Source organism: Megascapheus bottae, chromosome 17 (genome assembly GCF_031878675.1).
Source record: "Megascapheus bottae isolate mThoBot1 chromosome 17, mThoBot2.hap1, whole genome shotgun sequence".
NCBI lineage: Eukaryota > Metazoa > Chordata > Mammalia > Rodentia > Geomyidae > Megascapheus > Megascapheus bottae.
Genome location: NC_143525.1, coordinates 705,279 through 720,585, shown reverse-complemented (window position 1 = coordinate 720,585; position 15,307 = coordinate 705,279). Strand labels below are relative to the sequence as shown.

The window sequence follows — 15,307 nt, the reverse complement described above, 5'->3', positions numbered from 1 at the left end:
CTGGAAGTGGTTCTGTGGCTCAAGTTGTAGAGTGCTAGCCTGCTAGCCTTACGCAAAAGAAGCTCAGGGACAATGCTTAGGCCCTGAATTTTAGATCTCAAAAAAAGCAGGGAGGGGCTGAGGAGGGTAAGGCACAATGGCTATTTATAATCCCAGCTATAGGAGGCAGCATTCAGGAGGATCACAATTCAAGGCCAACCAAAACAAAAGTTGGGGAGACTGCATCTCATCAAATAAGCTGGGCACAACTGTTATCCAGCTGTGAGGGAGACTCGTTAGCAAGGAGGAGGTTCAGAGGCTGATCCCATGTAAAAATGCAAGACCATATCTGAAAAAATAACTAGAGCAAAAGCCTCAGAAGAAAGAACAATGCTTAAATTTACATGCCAATTGTCAATCTTGAGTATGAAACACTGCAGAGAAGCTAATGGAATACAGTCCAGTAATAATTGTGGTTTGTTCTTGTTGTTTTGTCTTTGTTTTTGTTTTGAGCAATCCTGGGGCTTGAACTCAGGATCTTGGCACTGTTTCTGAGTTTCTTTTACTCAAGGCTGACACTCAACTATGTGAGCTGGCTTTTTCTGTGAATGTGGTACTAAGGAATCAAACCTGGAGCTTCATACATGCTAGACAAGCAATCTACCACGAAGCCACATTCCCAGCCTGACAGTTGTGTTTTGTTGGCACAGAATTTCCTTTGGTGTTTCAGTGTTTTGTAGTTTCTTTTAAAGTTGTAGTAATACAGCTTTTACTCTACATGTCTTCGTGTTTCTCATTTGATAAGCTTGTTCAAAGTACCTACATAATGTTCTTGCACTACTTGTGGCAACTGGAAGCTTCACTTGGTCTTTTTTTTTTTTTTTTTTTGCCAATCCTGAGGCTTGAATTCAAGACCTGAGCACTGTCCTTGGGCTTTCCTCAAGGCTAGAGCTCTAGCCTTGAGTAATAGCATCATTTCCCACTTTTTTCTATGTATGTATATGGTACTGTGGAATAAAACCCAGGTCTTCTTGCATTCTAGGCAAGCACTCTACCACTAGGCCAAACTCCTGTTCCCATTTGGTCACTTTTGAGTTCGGTGATGAATCATAGGTTATGGCATTTCTAGCTGTTTGTCCTCTGCTTCCTCCCGTGCCTCCAGATGGCTCACGATGCACTCAGTGCCCCCCTGCACATCCTCCGAGCCATATATGAACTGCAGATGAAAAACACCGACTCTTTCTTCCTGGAAGTTCAGAAGAGGTAAGGGACATATATGTAGGTCCAGAAGTACCATGGGCCAAGGCAGACAGGGTGTGTTGTCGTCTCATATCACAGCCCACACGCACAGGTGCCTCTATTCCACAGTAACCCAGTAATTGATCCCAAGTGCAGTGTTCTCATCTGTGTAGTTCCAGGCTAGAGGAAGGAAACAAGGGAGGGAGACTGCATTGCTCTGCATTGCTCTGCATTGCTCTGCATTGCTTAAGGGCAGGCTCTGAACCACCTCTCTTAACCTCTCGTTCCCCAGCACCTATTGCCTCATGTATTAAGCTACCAGGGGGTTAGAGGCTATGTCTCTAGCTAGGCAATGGTGTCTCCTAAGAGAAAGGAAGATTCGACATCCTCTGCCACAAAGGTCTACCTGGGCATCTGCATGCATGAAAGGATGCTGTGGCTCTATTTTGCAAAATACAGTGAGTGGTCACTGGGTAATAACAGGAAAGCAGCTCTGCTCACATAACTGGTAAGTCTTCAGCTTAAACTTATTACACATTGTGTGTTCACCACCATGCTCCCTCTCTCCCTCCCTCCTTCTAGGTTTGATGGAGATGAGCTCACCACAGATGAGAGGATCCGCTCCCTGGCAGAAAGGTGGCAGCCCAGTAAGAGTCTGAAGTTGGAGGAGCAGAGTGCCAAAGCTGTGGACACAGACATGATCATCTTGCCATGCCTGGTATGTCTGCATCCACTCCCACCCCACGTTGCAGGAGGGCCAGGCCTCTGTAATGCTGGTCTTGCCTTTGCAGTCCCGGCCCACATGCTGTGAGCATGCTACCCCTGAGTTGAATCCTGTGACCCAGAAGCTGATCTCCAGCACAGAGAGTGAGCTGCAGCAGAGCTATGCCAAGCAGCGCCGGAGCAAGAGCGCCGCTCTCCTCCACAAGGAGTTGAACTGCAAGAGTAAGAGGGCTGTCCGAGACTACCTCTTCCGGGTGAATGAGGCCACAGCTGTCCTGTATGCTCGCCACGTACTGGCCTCTCTGCTGGCTGAGTGGCCTAGGAATGTGCCCGTCAGCGAGGATATCCTGGAACTAAGTGGCCCTGCCCATATGACTTACATTTTGGATATGTTCATGCAGCTGGAAGAAAAGCACCAGTGGGAGAAGGTAGCTCTACACTCACCCACAGGTTCCTCCTCTGTCCCTTCTTTCCTCCTCTTTGTGACCCCAGGGTATTTGGCAATGTGGCTCTGTGCTAGGTATGAATGCGACCAAGGTGGGCTCTCAGCCCAGCACAGACTTATGCTCATGGGACATTTACCGCCATGGCCCATGAAGCCTGCCTCTGCCTTCTACCATCACTGTTTCACACCTACAGCCACCTTGGAACTCTCTAGCTCTTCTCGTAGCCCTGGTGTCTTGACTTAGAGCAGAGGCCTGGTTAAACAAGATATGGCTGATGGGGTTGGCATGGGGCACAGGTGGCAGAGGTTTGTTCTAGATGTAGAATAATGTCAGCACCCAGTGGCCTTGGGTAGAGGTGGGCCCTCCCTCTTCCTCTTGAGACCACTGACCAGCCCTGCCTTTATCACTTTGCATCCTGCCAGATTCTGCAGAAGGTTCTCCAGGGCTGCCGAGAGAACATGCTGGGAACCATGGCTCTGGCTGCTTGCCAGTTCATGGAGGAGCCAGGAATGGAGGTGCAAGTGAGGGAATCCAAACACCCATATAACAACAACACCAGCTTTGAGGTATGGCCCTCCCATTGGTCCTGACCAAGAGTGCATTTCCTTCTACCAGGTGGGTCACCTCCCAGAAGCCAGGTACCCTGTATGACCAAGTCTCTCCTCCTGACCTTCCATATTTTAACAAGAAAAAAAATGGGCCACTGGCCCTAGAGTTTTCTTTTCTTACAGCAAGTTGCTAAGAGTAAATCCTTGGCCTCTCCTGGAAGCAGAGAGTCTGGCTGTGGATCTAGGTTCAGCCTTGCCTATTATCTCCTGGCAACATATCCTACTAACCCCCTTTTAACTACCTAGAACTAAAAGTTCTCATGTTTTCTATCCTTAACTTGTATCTGATGGAGAGGGAGGAGTTTAGATGAGGTGGACAGGCAGCCTCAGTTACCTCTCATCAGCTTGATTCTATGTGACTTAACCCTTTAGAAATGCTGAAACTAGCCAGATACCAATGGTTCATGCCTATAAATCCTAACTGCTCAGGAGATTGAGATCTAAGGATCTTGGTTCAAAACCAGCCCAGGCAGGTGAGATGCTAATTTCCAATTAACTACCACACAAGCCAGAAGTAGAACTGTGGCTCAAGTGGTAGAATGCTAGCCTTGAGCACCAAAGCTTAGGGACAGTGCCAAGACCTGCCTGCAATTCAAGCCCCAGGACTAGCACCAAAAAGTAAAGAAAGAAATGCTAAAACTGGGGGCTGAGAGTTTAGCCTAGTGGTAGAGTGCTTGCCAAACTTGCACAAAGACCTGGATTTGATTCCTCAGTACCAAATACATAGAAGAAAGCTGGAAGTGGTGTTGTGGCTCAAGTGGCAGAGCACTAGCCTTGAGAAAGCTCAAGGACAGTGTTCAGGCCCTGAGTTCAAGCCCCAGGACTGACAGAAAAAAAAATGCTGAAGCCGGCAAGACCAGCACCCCACCCTGCAGCAGGGACAGGGGCCTGTTCAAAACCTGGCTGCCAGTCAACTGAAATGTTATTTGCAGAAGGGTAGTCCTTCTTCCCTCTTCTTTCTAGACGTCTTCTCTTCCCTGTTCCTGTGCTCTGTCCTCCTCTCCCCTAGTACCACCAAGACTCTGGTCAACCACCAAGTTTTACCCCCAAAATGACCATCTTGTGTTTGCTGTCTATGTTTTTTCCCCCTTAGAGCTAGTACCCTACTGCTTGAGCCATAGCTCCACTTCTGGCTTTTTGGTGGGTAACTGGAATAAGAGTCTCACAGACTCCTTCCTGAGCTGGCTTTGAAACCTCAGTCCTCAGATCTCAGCCTTCTGAGTAGCTAGGATTATAGGTGTGACTCACCAGCACCAACCAAACACCTCATTTTCATGTACAAAGCCTTGGTCGTCTGTCCCTACCTATCTTTCCCGGTTCACATTCTGTCCTGAACACCTTTCCCTAGCACATGTGCCCACATTGCACACCTTCATCCTAACACAGCTCACCAGACTGCTCCAGAGCTGCACCTTCCCTGATACTCAAGTCTGTATATTCATAGGCCCTTCCTTCTGAGAAGTTCCTCCTGTCCTCTTGGTCGTTCACGAAAACTACACCACCAGCCCTGGGACTCTCTCTGCCTGCCCTGTTGCACCCAACCCTCTACCACCTTGCAGCCTGAATGAGTTCTGTCACCTAGCTAGAAATGAGCCTGTGGAAGGAGACAGTCTTTCACATCCCCAACGACAGCACCAACCCTGGATTACCCCAGGAACAAAAGTAATGGGAGTGTTTTCTCTCACCCCTCCTAGGATAAAGTCCACATTCCTGGTGCCATCTACCTCTCCATCAAATTTGACTCTCAGTGTAACACTGAGGAAGGCTGCGATGAGCTAGCCATGTCCAGCAGTAGTGACTTCCAGCAGGATCGACACAACTTCAGTGGGTCTCAACAGAAGTGGAAAGATTTTGAGCTTCCAGGTAATAAAAACAAATACTTGATTATGTAGCCTCTTCATAGAAAATGTTTGGGCATACTGAGAAGGAAAATTATGGGAGGTGTTTTGGTCAGTCTTGGGGTTTGAACTCTGGGCCTGGGCGCTGTCCCTGAGCTCTTCAGCTCAAGGCTAGCACTCTACCACGTGAGCCACATCACCACTTCCAGTTTTCTGGTGGTTAATTGGAGATGATTTTTCACAGACTTTTAGTGCCCTGGCTGGCTTTAAACCATGATCCTCAGATCTTAGCCTCTTGAGTAGCTAGTATCACAGGCATGAGCCACTGGTGCCCAGCTAGAGGTTTTTTGTTGTTGTTTTTGTTTTGTCAATTGTGGAATTTGAACTCAGAGCCGTGGTGCTTTTAGCTTGTTTGTACTCAAGGCTGACACTCTACCACTTGAGCCACAGCACCACTTCTGGTTTTCTGGTGGTTAATGGAGATAAGAGTCTAACAAACTTCCATGTCCACACTGGCTTTGAACCATGATCCTCAGATCTAAGCCTCCTGAGTAGCAAGGATTACAGACGTGAATCACCAGAACCCAGCCTATGGAGGATTTTTAAATGAGCTTAAGACTATATATATATATATATATAGATATATATATAATTTTTTTGTGTGTGGGTCATGGGGCTTGAACTCTGGCCTGGGCTCTGTCCCTGAGCTCTTCAGCTCAAGACTACCACCCTACCCTTGAGCCCAGGCTGACTTTGAACCTTGACCCTCAAATCTCAGCCTCCTGAGTAGCTAGGATTATAAGCATGAGCCACCTCGGAGCTTAAGATATTTCATCAGAAACACTTCAGTTGCTTTCCCCTGCTGCCCCTGTGTCCTGAACTATCTACTTCTTGTGACCCAGGAGATACTCTGTATTACCGATTCACCTCCGACATGAGCAACACTGAGTGGGGTTACAAATTCACTGTGACAGCTGGACACTTAGGACGGTTCCAGACAGGTGTGTGCTCTGCCCTTTCTGTTTATATGATCTGCCCACTGAAACACTGCTCTCTTTCTTTCTTTCTAACTCTCTTTCTTTCCTTCCTTCCTTCCTTCCTTGCTTGCTTGCTTGCTTGCTTGCTTGCTTTCATGCTTTCTTGCCAGTCCTGGGCTTGGGCTCAGGGCATGAACACTGTCCTTGGGGTTTTTTTCTCAAGGCTAGAGCTCTACCACTTAAGCCACAGCACCACTTTTGGCGAGGAACTGAACCTAGATCTTTGTGCATGTTAGGCAAGCACTGGGCCAAACTCCCAGCCTGGAATGCATGTTTCTTTTAGAATTTGCTAGGGTATTTTTCAAAAAGAAGAAATAGAATGTTTTTCCTGTTGTTTTTACAAAATACTTATTAGTTACAACCAGAATTTAAATGATCACAATTATTTTATCCTAAATACTTACTGAAATTTGAACAATTAAAAATGTGTGATTCTTGATATGCACAATTGTTAGACTTGTTTTTAAAATATCTGTTTTTTGTGGGTGGGGTTGACTAGGGTTCGAGATTTTGAAGCAGATGTTATCAGAAGAAAGAGTTGTGCCTCACCTCCCCTTGGCCAAAATTTGGGAATGGTTGGTGGGTGTGGCCTGCCGGCAGACTGGTCATCAGAGACTAAAGGCCATCCACTTACTGCTGAGGATTGTGCGATGCTGCACACACAGGTAGGTTGTGTCCTGAGTCTGAGTCCTGCATCAGGTATGTGGTAGCAGTGGTCTTTTTCTACCCAGTTTATGATGTCAGATGAAAAGACAGTTGTAATTTGGTCATTGTTGTTGATTGTGGGCCTTGAACTCTGGGCTTGGGCACTGTCTCTGAGCACTTTTGCTCAAGGCTAGTGCCTTACCACTTTGAGCCACAGCTCCAGTTCCAGTTTTCTGGTGGCTAATTAGAGATTAAGATTCTCAGAGACTCTTCTGCCAGGGCTGGTTTTGAACCAAGATCCCTAGAATAGCTAGGATTACAGGTGTGAGCCACCAGCACCCAGGACGGTTGTAATTTTAATGTTTTCCAGAATCATCAGTCATTTTATTTATGTTAGTGTTTTTTGTATCTTGTTTAAATAATTTTGAAATTTGTAAAGATGTCTTCTATGTTACCTTTTAGAAATTTAATTGTTTTTCCTTTTGCACTTAATTCTCTGATCTACCTGGGATGAATTTTAGCATATGTTATGAAGTGAAGGATCAGTTTTTCCTTTGAATCTCCACTGTTTCACTCACCACTCTGTCTCAGAACAGGTATCCGTATGTGTATATGAGTCTGTCTTGGTTCCTCTTTTTCATTTGGCCTTTCGGTAATGCTTGCGCAACATTACACATTTAGTTTTAGTGATGCATTGGTGGCTCACGCCTGTAATCCTAGCTACTCAGAAGGCTGGGATCTGAGGATTGGTGGGAGCGGGTCATAGCCAGCTGGGGCACTAAAGAAAGAGATTCTTATTTCCAATTAATCAATTAAGCTTAAGAGGTCAAGGACAATGCCCAGGCCCAAGGGTAGGGTGGTAGCCTTGAGCTGAAGAGCTCAGGAACAGCACCCAGGCCCAGAGTTCAAGCCCAATGCCCCCCACAAAAAAAAAAAAAAAAAAAGGTATCAGTCTGGCACAGTGGCTCCTGACTGTAATGCTAGCTACTCAGGAGGCTGAGATCTGAGGACCATGGTTCAATCAGCATGGGTTCAAGAAAGCCCAGGAAACTCTTATCTCCGGTTAACTACCAAAGAGCCAGAGGTGACTCAAATGGTTGAATGCTAGCTTTGAGCAAAAAAGCTCAGGTGCTAGCCCTAGCACCAGCACAAAAGAAAGGACTGTCCCAGTCAGAAAAATGTGATGGCTGGAAAAGTCAGCCCCTCAGTGGGAGCAGAGCAAGAAAAGAGAAGCAGGTGAGCTTGCTATTATCGCCATCTCTACAAACTTCAGGCCACTGAGCTTCCAGCTGAGGTGAGCCAGCTGTTATCACCATCTATACAAACTTCAGGCCACTGGGCCCCAGGTGGACTCCCAGCGAGAACCCTGGCTGAGAGATTTGTGTGCAACATATAGCATCTCTGTAGTCTTCAGGTTGGCCTGTCCTTCTTGGCTGTAACACAGATGCCTGTGGAGCTAGCTCCAGCCATCCTGTCCATACCCTTCCATTCTTGACCTGGTATACTCCGGCTCCCCTTAAACCGAGGATCTAGGGCTCTCACTTGGCTTTTTCCCACTTGAAGGTACCACTAAACCACTTGAGCCACCCCGCCGTTTCCAGCTTTTTATGGTGAATTGAAGATCAGTCTCCTGGACATTACTGCCCAGTCTAATTCCAAACAGCAATTCTCAGATCTCAGCCTACTGATTAGCTAGGATTACCGGCTTGAGTCACCAGCACCTAGCACAAGAACCATTTTTAAAGACACGCAGTAATTCCTATCTATGAACATACTTCAGGTCCTTTAGATTGCTTCGAGTTGGCTTTGAAGTTTAGGCTCTGTCCCCTTTCTCCTTGCTATTAGTGATTGTGTGGCTCTGTGTGTGTGTGTCTCTCTCTGTCTGTCTATCTGCCTGCCTGTCTGTCTGTCTGCTCACACATGACAGGTGGGAGGGGGCCTGGGGCTTGAACTCAGTGTCTGGGTATTATCACTTAAGTTTCTTGGTTCAAGACTAGTACTGTACCACTTGAGCCAAAGCCTTACTTCTGATTTTATTGGTACTTAATTGGATATAAGAATCTCATGAGGGACCAGGAGTTTGGCCTAGTGGTAGAGTGCTTGCCTAGCATGCACGAAGACCCGGGTTCGATTCCTCGGTACCACATACATAGAAAAAAGCTGGAAGTGGTGCTGAGGCTCAAGTGGTAGAGTGCTAGCCTTGAGAAAAGTCCAAGGACAGTGCTCAGGCCCTGAGCCCAAGCCCAGGACTGGCAAAAAAAAAAAAAAAAAGAATCTCATGAACTTTCTTGCCTAGACTGGCTTTGAACCTCATTCCTCAGATAATAGCCTCCTGAGTAGCTAGGATTACAGATGTGAGCCACCAGTCTGGGCTTGGGGACTGTTTTACGATGGCTGTTCTGGGACAGAAAGCATGTGAGCAGCTTTAGTGACTGGCCTGGTTCTTTGTAAGCTGACCCATCCTGGGCTCCTCCTACAGTGACCTTTGTGACCTGGCGCTGTTGAAGCCTCTGTGGCTGCTGTTTACCCACATGGAGTATAGCCTGTTTGAGGATGTGACACAGCCTGGCATCCTGCTCCCACTGCACCGGGCCCTCACTGAGCTTTTCTTCGTTACCGAGAACCGTGCCCAGGTGAGGTCCACTGTCCACCTCTCACTCCAAGTCTGGACAGGGAGGATGGTGCCACTATGTGCTTTTGCTCCTTGCTGCCCAGCACAAGACTTGGGACACAGCTCAGTCTGGACAGGCTGGAACTACAAGCTTGCCTTCTCAGCCTTGACAAACCCTCAGGCTAACACCAAACTTGCTTAATTTGTCAGGCCTAAAGCCAAAGTAGGGAGAAAACCACCTTGAACCAATCCTAGACTATAGAAAGCTTTGGAAAATCAAATGGATGGGTTGCTCTTCCTTCTCCTTTGTGTTTCCCTCAGCACAATAGACTCATTGAACACATGAGATGAAAGGGACCTTTCACAGGTCTTTCAGTTTATTCTCCTTGGTCAAACCGGAGCAGACTAGCCTGAGGAGGTGTCCCTTCTTTTCACAGGATCGGCCCTCAGGCTCCTTTATGGCTCTAGAGTAACTGGGGCCAAGAAGGCCAGGCAGGCAGGTCTTGCTTTCCCCTTAGATGATTCCCCGTTCCCAGTTCTGCCAGCATCCTTTGCTCATGGGGCTGCTGTTCTCTCCACAGGAGCTTGGCTTGCTGCAGGAGTACCTGCTAGCCTTAACCACTGATGACCATCTTCTCCGCTGTGCAGCCCAGGTAACCATCTCACACCAGCAGAGCTGGCCTTCTGGGTCATCCTGCAGCGGGTGTTGTACAGGAATTCAGTCGGCGAGAAACAAAGAAGCCACATTTTGAGAGGTCGAATTGGGAGTCTTTACTGGAGAGCCAGCATCTGCAGTTGGACTCCTGTCTCAAAGACCTGCAGCCCCTAACAGAACTCAAAGCAAGCTTTTAAAGACAAAAACCACATGCTTGAGGTGGAGACCAAGCTCTAACAAAAGCAGGCTTTATATGAGAATATTCAGGTGCAAGCAGAAATTTCCTTCTAAAGAACTGGCTCAAGGGTCAGCTTAAGCTTTCCATATAGGGGAAACACGTTAACTTTCCATATTAAGGGGATACTAAGAAGTGAGTGAATCAAACCTTTTAGGGGAAGCCAAAGGCCAGCATTCCCTATAGAAAAAGCCCTCCTAAGGCTAGAGAGCATGACATCTGCAATTCAGTAAACGGCCTCTCTCACATCTAGGCTTTTCAGAGCTGAGAGGAAAGCCCCCTTCACCCAGCAAGATACCAGATGGCTGTAAGGACCTGGCATGTTGCTTAGACCCAGCCTCCTTACTTCACCAGCTGCTGTGGCCAGGACAGTGCGTGTAGCCTGATGAATACACAGCCTCCCAGAGATTACACAGAGCCCAGTTCCAGTTCACTCACTTCCTTCTGGCACACAGAGGGCTAGCAAGCCCCATTTATCACCGTCAGATTAAACTGTAGAGTCAGAAAGCACTCGCAAGAATTTGTGTCTTTAAAACCAAAACAACCAATGTCTCAAATTTAGTTTGGCTGATCCCTAAAGTTTCCGTCCAGTTACACTTCAGATATTTTCGGATGTTACTGCTTGGTTGGAAAAGACCTTTTCTGACAGCTGTTTGGTCTCAGGGCCCATCACACTTTTACATTATCGAGGATCTCAGAAAGCTTTTGGTTATGTGTAATATCTACCTCAGTAAGTACCAGTAGAAAGTACTAGATTTTAAATATAGAAATGAAAATAAGAAACTAAAAAAGTTGAACCATTTATCAATTTATTTTTCAAAGCTGTAGTAAATACATTTCATCTTAACATGTTTTGTGAAAAATAACTTTTTTCAAAGCCAACTACTGAGAGTGGTGGCCGAGTCCCGTTTTCACAGCTTTCTCCTGTTTGACTCAATGGAAGGCATCTGGATCCTCCTGCATGCCCCTGCTCTCACATGTGCTACCACAGTGGCTCCACAGAGCTCCCTGGGCACTCGAGGGCAGGGACGGTGAAACACAAGTCTGTGACACATTGGTCCCAAGTGTCCTTTGGTGAACCTTGGGTTCACAGACTCTGAATACCATGGGGTCTACTCAACCTCTGCAGCAGATATATAGGGACATGGAGGCCCTGGGTGGGCGTCCAGCTGAGACACCTCCACAGGGCAGGGCCTTCTATTTGGAAAGTTCTGAGCATGCAGTGCCCCTGGAAGACAGGGCCTCCAGTCCCGGGTTAGGAGCATCTGCTCAGAAGTACAACTCTCCAAGTAAAGGCAGAGGAGCCTGCAGAAAGCTGAAGCCCATAAAAGCTGGCTTCCCCCAAACAGCCTCCCGCTAGCACTGCTGCTACCACCGTAGGTGTCCTTGATGTTTTACAGCTCTTGGCACTGGGAATTCAATGTGGCAGCTTTCCCATGGCTTTATCTCCAGACCTGTGCCCCAGTCGGGTCTCTCTGTCCACTCACTCTCCCTCATTCCATCTGTGTTCTCCAGCATTCCTCCACCTGGGGCCCTTCTTCCCACTCCCCTCCACTCGGCCTGCTTCCAAGTACCGCCTTCCCACCACTGTTTCTTGTTTGTGCCACACTCTTCCCCCTTTACCCCTTTGTATGGTTCTTCCCAAAGAGCTTTCCCAGAGCCCCCAGCACACTGTGCGCTCTGTTCCCAGCATGACACAGTGTGGACACCCATGATCCATACCTCACCTCCAAGGTTTTCCTGTGGTCTTGATAGCTGTTCATCTCTCAGTCTGGCCTGGGCCTCTGGGTAAGAGTCCACGTGTAGCTTTCTCCAGAGCTCCATCCCTGCTTCCTCAGTGCTCAGCAGCAGGTCTCATTCACAGGTGAGTGAGTGAATAGCCCTTGATGCTGGCTGTTCTCCTTCCACAGGCTCTGCAGAACGTTGCTGCCATCAGCCTGGCCATCAACTACCCAAACAAGGCCACCCACCTCTGGAATGTCGAGTGTTAACTTCACTGTGGCTGTGACAGGCATGGACTCATTAATCTATCCACAGGGGTTCAGAGCAGACTTCCAGCCTCATTCAGAAAAACTCCTGCGGCTTCAGTGCCCAGTTCTACTCGAGCTCACTCCCGTTCTCATCTGATGCCAGCACTGTGTCTCTAAGAACTCGAGCACAGGCTCAGCACACACGGACTGCCACACATGAGGGAAGGCAAAGCAATGCAGAGTGACCAGTGCAGAAAGGACCTGCAGGGGCGCTTGGAAAACTTGTCCAGAGACTGGCCTCCTCCAGGGTCACCCCTACAGAGCAACAGTGCCGAAAATCTGGAAGCAGCCTTGCTGGAAGGTTCTGTCTCCTCTAAGCTAGAGATGCCCATACTTGCTGTCAGTGGGTAGGTGCCAGGGAAGGCAACACCTGCCAAAGCTACCCTGGCGGCCTACAATGAGCTGGCTGGGGGCGCCTTTGCTTTTACCCTGTGAGATTAGAAAATCCAAACCAAACCACAGCCAATGCAACCCCTCCAGGCCACCATCAGCCCCTCCCTCTGTGTCCAGAGTGCCCAGCTATCACAGAGCCCCAGAAGCCTAGGGGAGCAAGTGCCCTGGGCACAGCCAGCGGGCCGCCCTGCACGCCCACCCTCACCATGGCTCCCGGCACAGCCCTGATTTTTTCGGTTGTTTTGACATGTTTCAGTTTCCATCTCCTCCAGGGACAAGCTGATGAGTGAAAGCAATGGCTCTGGAAGAACTTCTCAGCATTAGCACCTGCAGATATCAGGCTCTTGGAAGAGATTTTAGGAGTAAAAACCCACTTGGTGTCCTTCCTACTCAAAGGTCATTGAGGTCTCCCCATCCCTTGCCTGGTAGCTCCTTGCCTGTCATCTTCTAGCAATAATGATATGGGTTCTAGGGGATGGGCTTGTATACTTTGTGTGATTTTCTCCCCACTCTGGCTGATGATCATCCACTTTCCAGAGCCGTGTGTTAGTATGTGAAGTGCGGTTGTCACATGGGCCATGGCCAGCTAGGTGGGGACTCCAGAGAATGAAGATGCCTGAGATGGCTGCTTTTTAAGAGCGTGTTCCTAGGCTAGAGGCACCTCATAGGGCTAAACCCAAGGAAAGTACCAATATGTCCTCAGCCTCCAGAGAGGCTCAGGGGTCTGCAGGGATCTGGATTGGCAGAGCTAGAGCCTGCAACTGTGGGAGCACCTTCCTACAAGGGTGTTGTGCCCTCTGTCTCAGGAGGCAACCTGCACAGTCCTAGTGTCAAGTTCCCAGCTGAGCCTCTGGGTATGGGGAAATGGTCACGAATGGGGGGTTGGAATGCAAAAAGAAATGGGGTAACGGCACATGGCCTACTTCCCTCACACTGAGGAATGACAAGAGGAAGGTTCCTTTCCCACACTTGGCCCTTTGCCAGCCTATCCTTGCCTTGCAAGTTGCCTACACCACAGAGGAAGTTCAGAGTCCCAAAATGGGGGTCAGGTTGAGTCTCAGTGCTTGGGTAAAAAAAACAAACCCACTGTGAGCCAGGCACCCATGGCTCACCCCCGTAATCCTAGCTATTCAGGAGGCTGAGATCTGAGGGTGCAGTTCAGAGCCAGCCTGAGCAGGAAAGTCCATGAAACTCATCTCCAATTAACTACCAAAAGCCAGAAGTAGAGCTGTGGCTCAAGTGGTAGAGAGTGCTAGCTAGCCTTAAGTACTAAAGGTCGGGGACGGTGTCCAGGCCCTGAGTTCAAGCCCCAGGAGTGGCACAAAACAAAACACTGGGCTCAGGCTCAGTGACTGAGCAACAGCTGGAAGATGAAGAGAGTGTGATCCCAGTCCCACACCCCTCCACACCTCCGACAGACTGCATGAAAGGGGTAGTTGGGCAGGATGGGGGCGGGTGGGGCCGGATAGAGGGAGTCGAGTCCTCCAGAGGCAGTGCCACCAGCTCTACTCCCACCCTCCCATCAGAAGGAGCAATTGTAAAGAGACACGGGTTTCCCAGTTTCTCTCAGTTCACCGCCCTTCCATTTTGGTCTCTGCTTCAGTCTACATAGAACAAACCTGAGTTTCCATTTATATGCTGCTGCTGCTGCTCTCTGGCAAAGCCCTTCCTCGCCTGGCCTCCCAGCCCACCGCTGCCTCTGCCCCTGGCCACTAGGAGGCGCTGCCGAGTCAGGCACATCCCTGGGCAGCTGGATCCCCTTGACCCTCCTCAGGCAAGACTGCCTTGAATGAGACAGAACTGGCAGGATCACCAAGTCATGGAAACATGTGCCTAACCTGTAATGAAATTCCAATCATATGTATTGTACAGACACTGTTCCTAATGAGAGGAGTGACTTATTTTCATCATTCTTTTTAATTTGTTTTCTTACGGGTTTACGATTTTGAATTTTTCTTATTTGGTTGAAAGAAAAAAATTTTGATTATATCAGCTGAGAGAGTTCAGCCTGTAAAAAGGATGTTAAGTTGTGGATAAAATATGCAAATGAAGAGAAATATATTGTATAAATTCTATATAAAAATATATGACTGTGTATGGACTTCTTGATCTTCCTGCTTCCCTTCCCTTTGTTATAGGAAGATTATACTTGGAGTTTCTACGAAGCCTTGCTCATGTCATGTATGGGTTGATGAGAGTCACAGAGCCACTTTTGCCCTGTGCTACAGTGCTGCTGTCGCTGAAGCCCTGCACAGTGCTCCCGAGGCATACACATACTCCAGCCAGACACTCCAGTCCCACACTGCAGCCAGTAGAAAGCAAGGAGACAGGGCCTGGTACTGGGACCTGCTCCTCTTCTCACACAGTTTCCCTCTTGCCACCCTCTAGATGCTGCCCTGACTGCGTAGAGCTCATTGCTAGCCTTGGGGCTTCTTCCTCTCACATCTCATATTTACCTCTGCCCCTCAGATACTTACCTCGAGGCAAGGACTACCTAGCAAGTTAGAGACAAAAAATTTCTTGTCCATGTCCTCTCAAGAGGCCCCATACTTCTGGGGTACAGCCTTCTCCCCACCATTGCTGAGGCCAATCTCACTCAACCTCAGAGGAAAACTGCAACCCAGGCCAGCCTGGACATAAAGCAAGACCCTACCTCAAAAACAATGGACACAAAAACAGGCTGGAAGCTTGGCTCAAGTGGTAGAATGCCACCTAGAAAGTACAAGGCCCTGAGTTCAATCCTTAGGATTAAAAAATACACAGAAGCTGTGTGTGTCTAACCACAGGAAACAAAGCTGGACAAGCTTGATCCAGATGCCCAGAGCCATAGCCAGGCATGTACACTCATCCATTCGCTAGTCACATCCC

At 48.4% G+C, this 15,307-nt stretch overlaps 1 protein-coding gene across 1 annotated transcript in view; it reads left to right on the top strand.

Annotated features, from left to right (window-relative positions):
• The window catches only part of Zzef1 (zinc finger ZZ-type and EF-hand domain containing 1), a 146,356-nt gene extending 131,816 nt beyond the window's left edge, over positions 1–14,540 (top strand). The window contains exons 46-55 of the mRNA XM_090349331.1: positions 1,142–1,242; positions 1,801–1,936; positions 2,010–2,369; positions 2,810–2,953; positions 4,690–4,858; positions 5,736–5,834; positions 6,370–6,535; positions 8,995–9,148; positions 9,708–9,779; positions 11,927–14,540. Of these exons, the coding sequence (XP_090205457.1) occupies positions 1,142–1,242; positions 1,801–1,936; positions 2,010–2,369; positions 2,810–2,953; positions 4,690–4,858; positions 5,736–5,834; positions 6,370–6,535; positions 8,995–9,148; positions 9,708–9,779; positions 11,927–12,007 (1,482 nt within the window). The 3' untranslated portion in view covers positions 12,008–14,540. The remainder of the gene's footprint in view (positions 1–1,141; positions 1,243–1,800; positions 1,937–2,009; positions 2,370–2,809; positions 2,954–4,689; positions 4,859–5,735; positions 5,835–6,369; positions 6,536–8,994; positions 9,149–9,707; positions 9,780–11,926) is intronic.
• Positions 14,541–15,307: the final 767 nt, after the last annotated feature.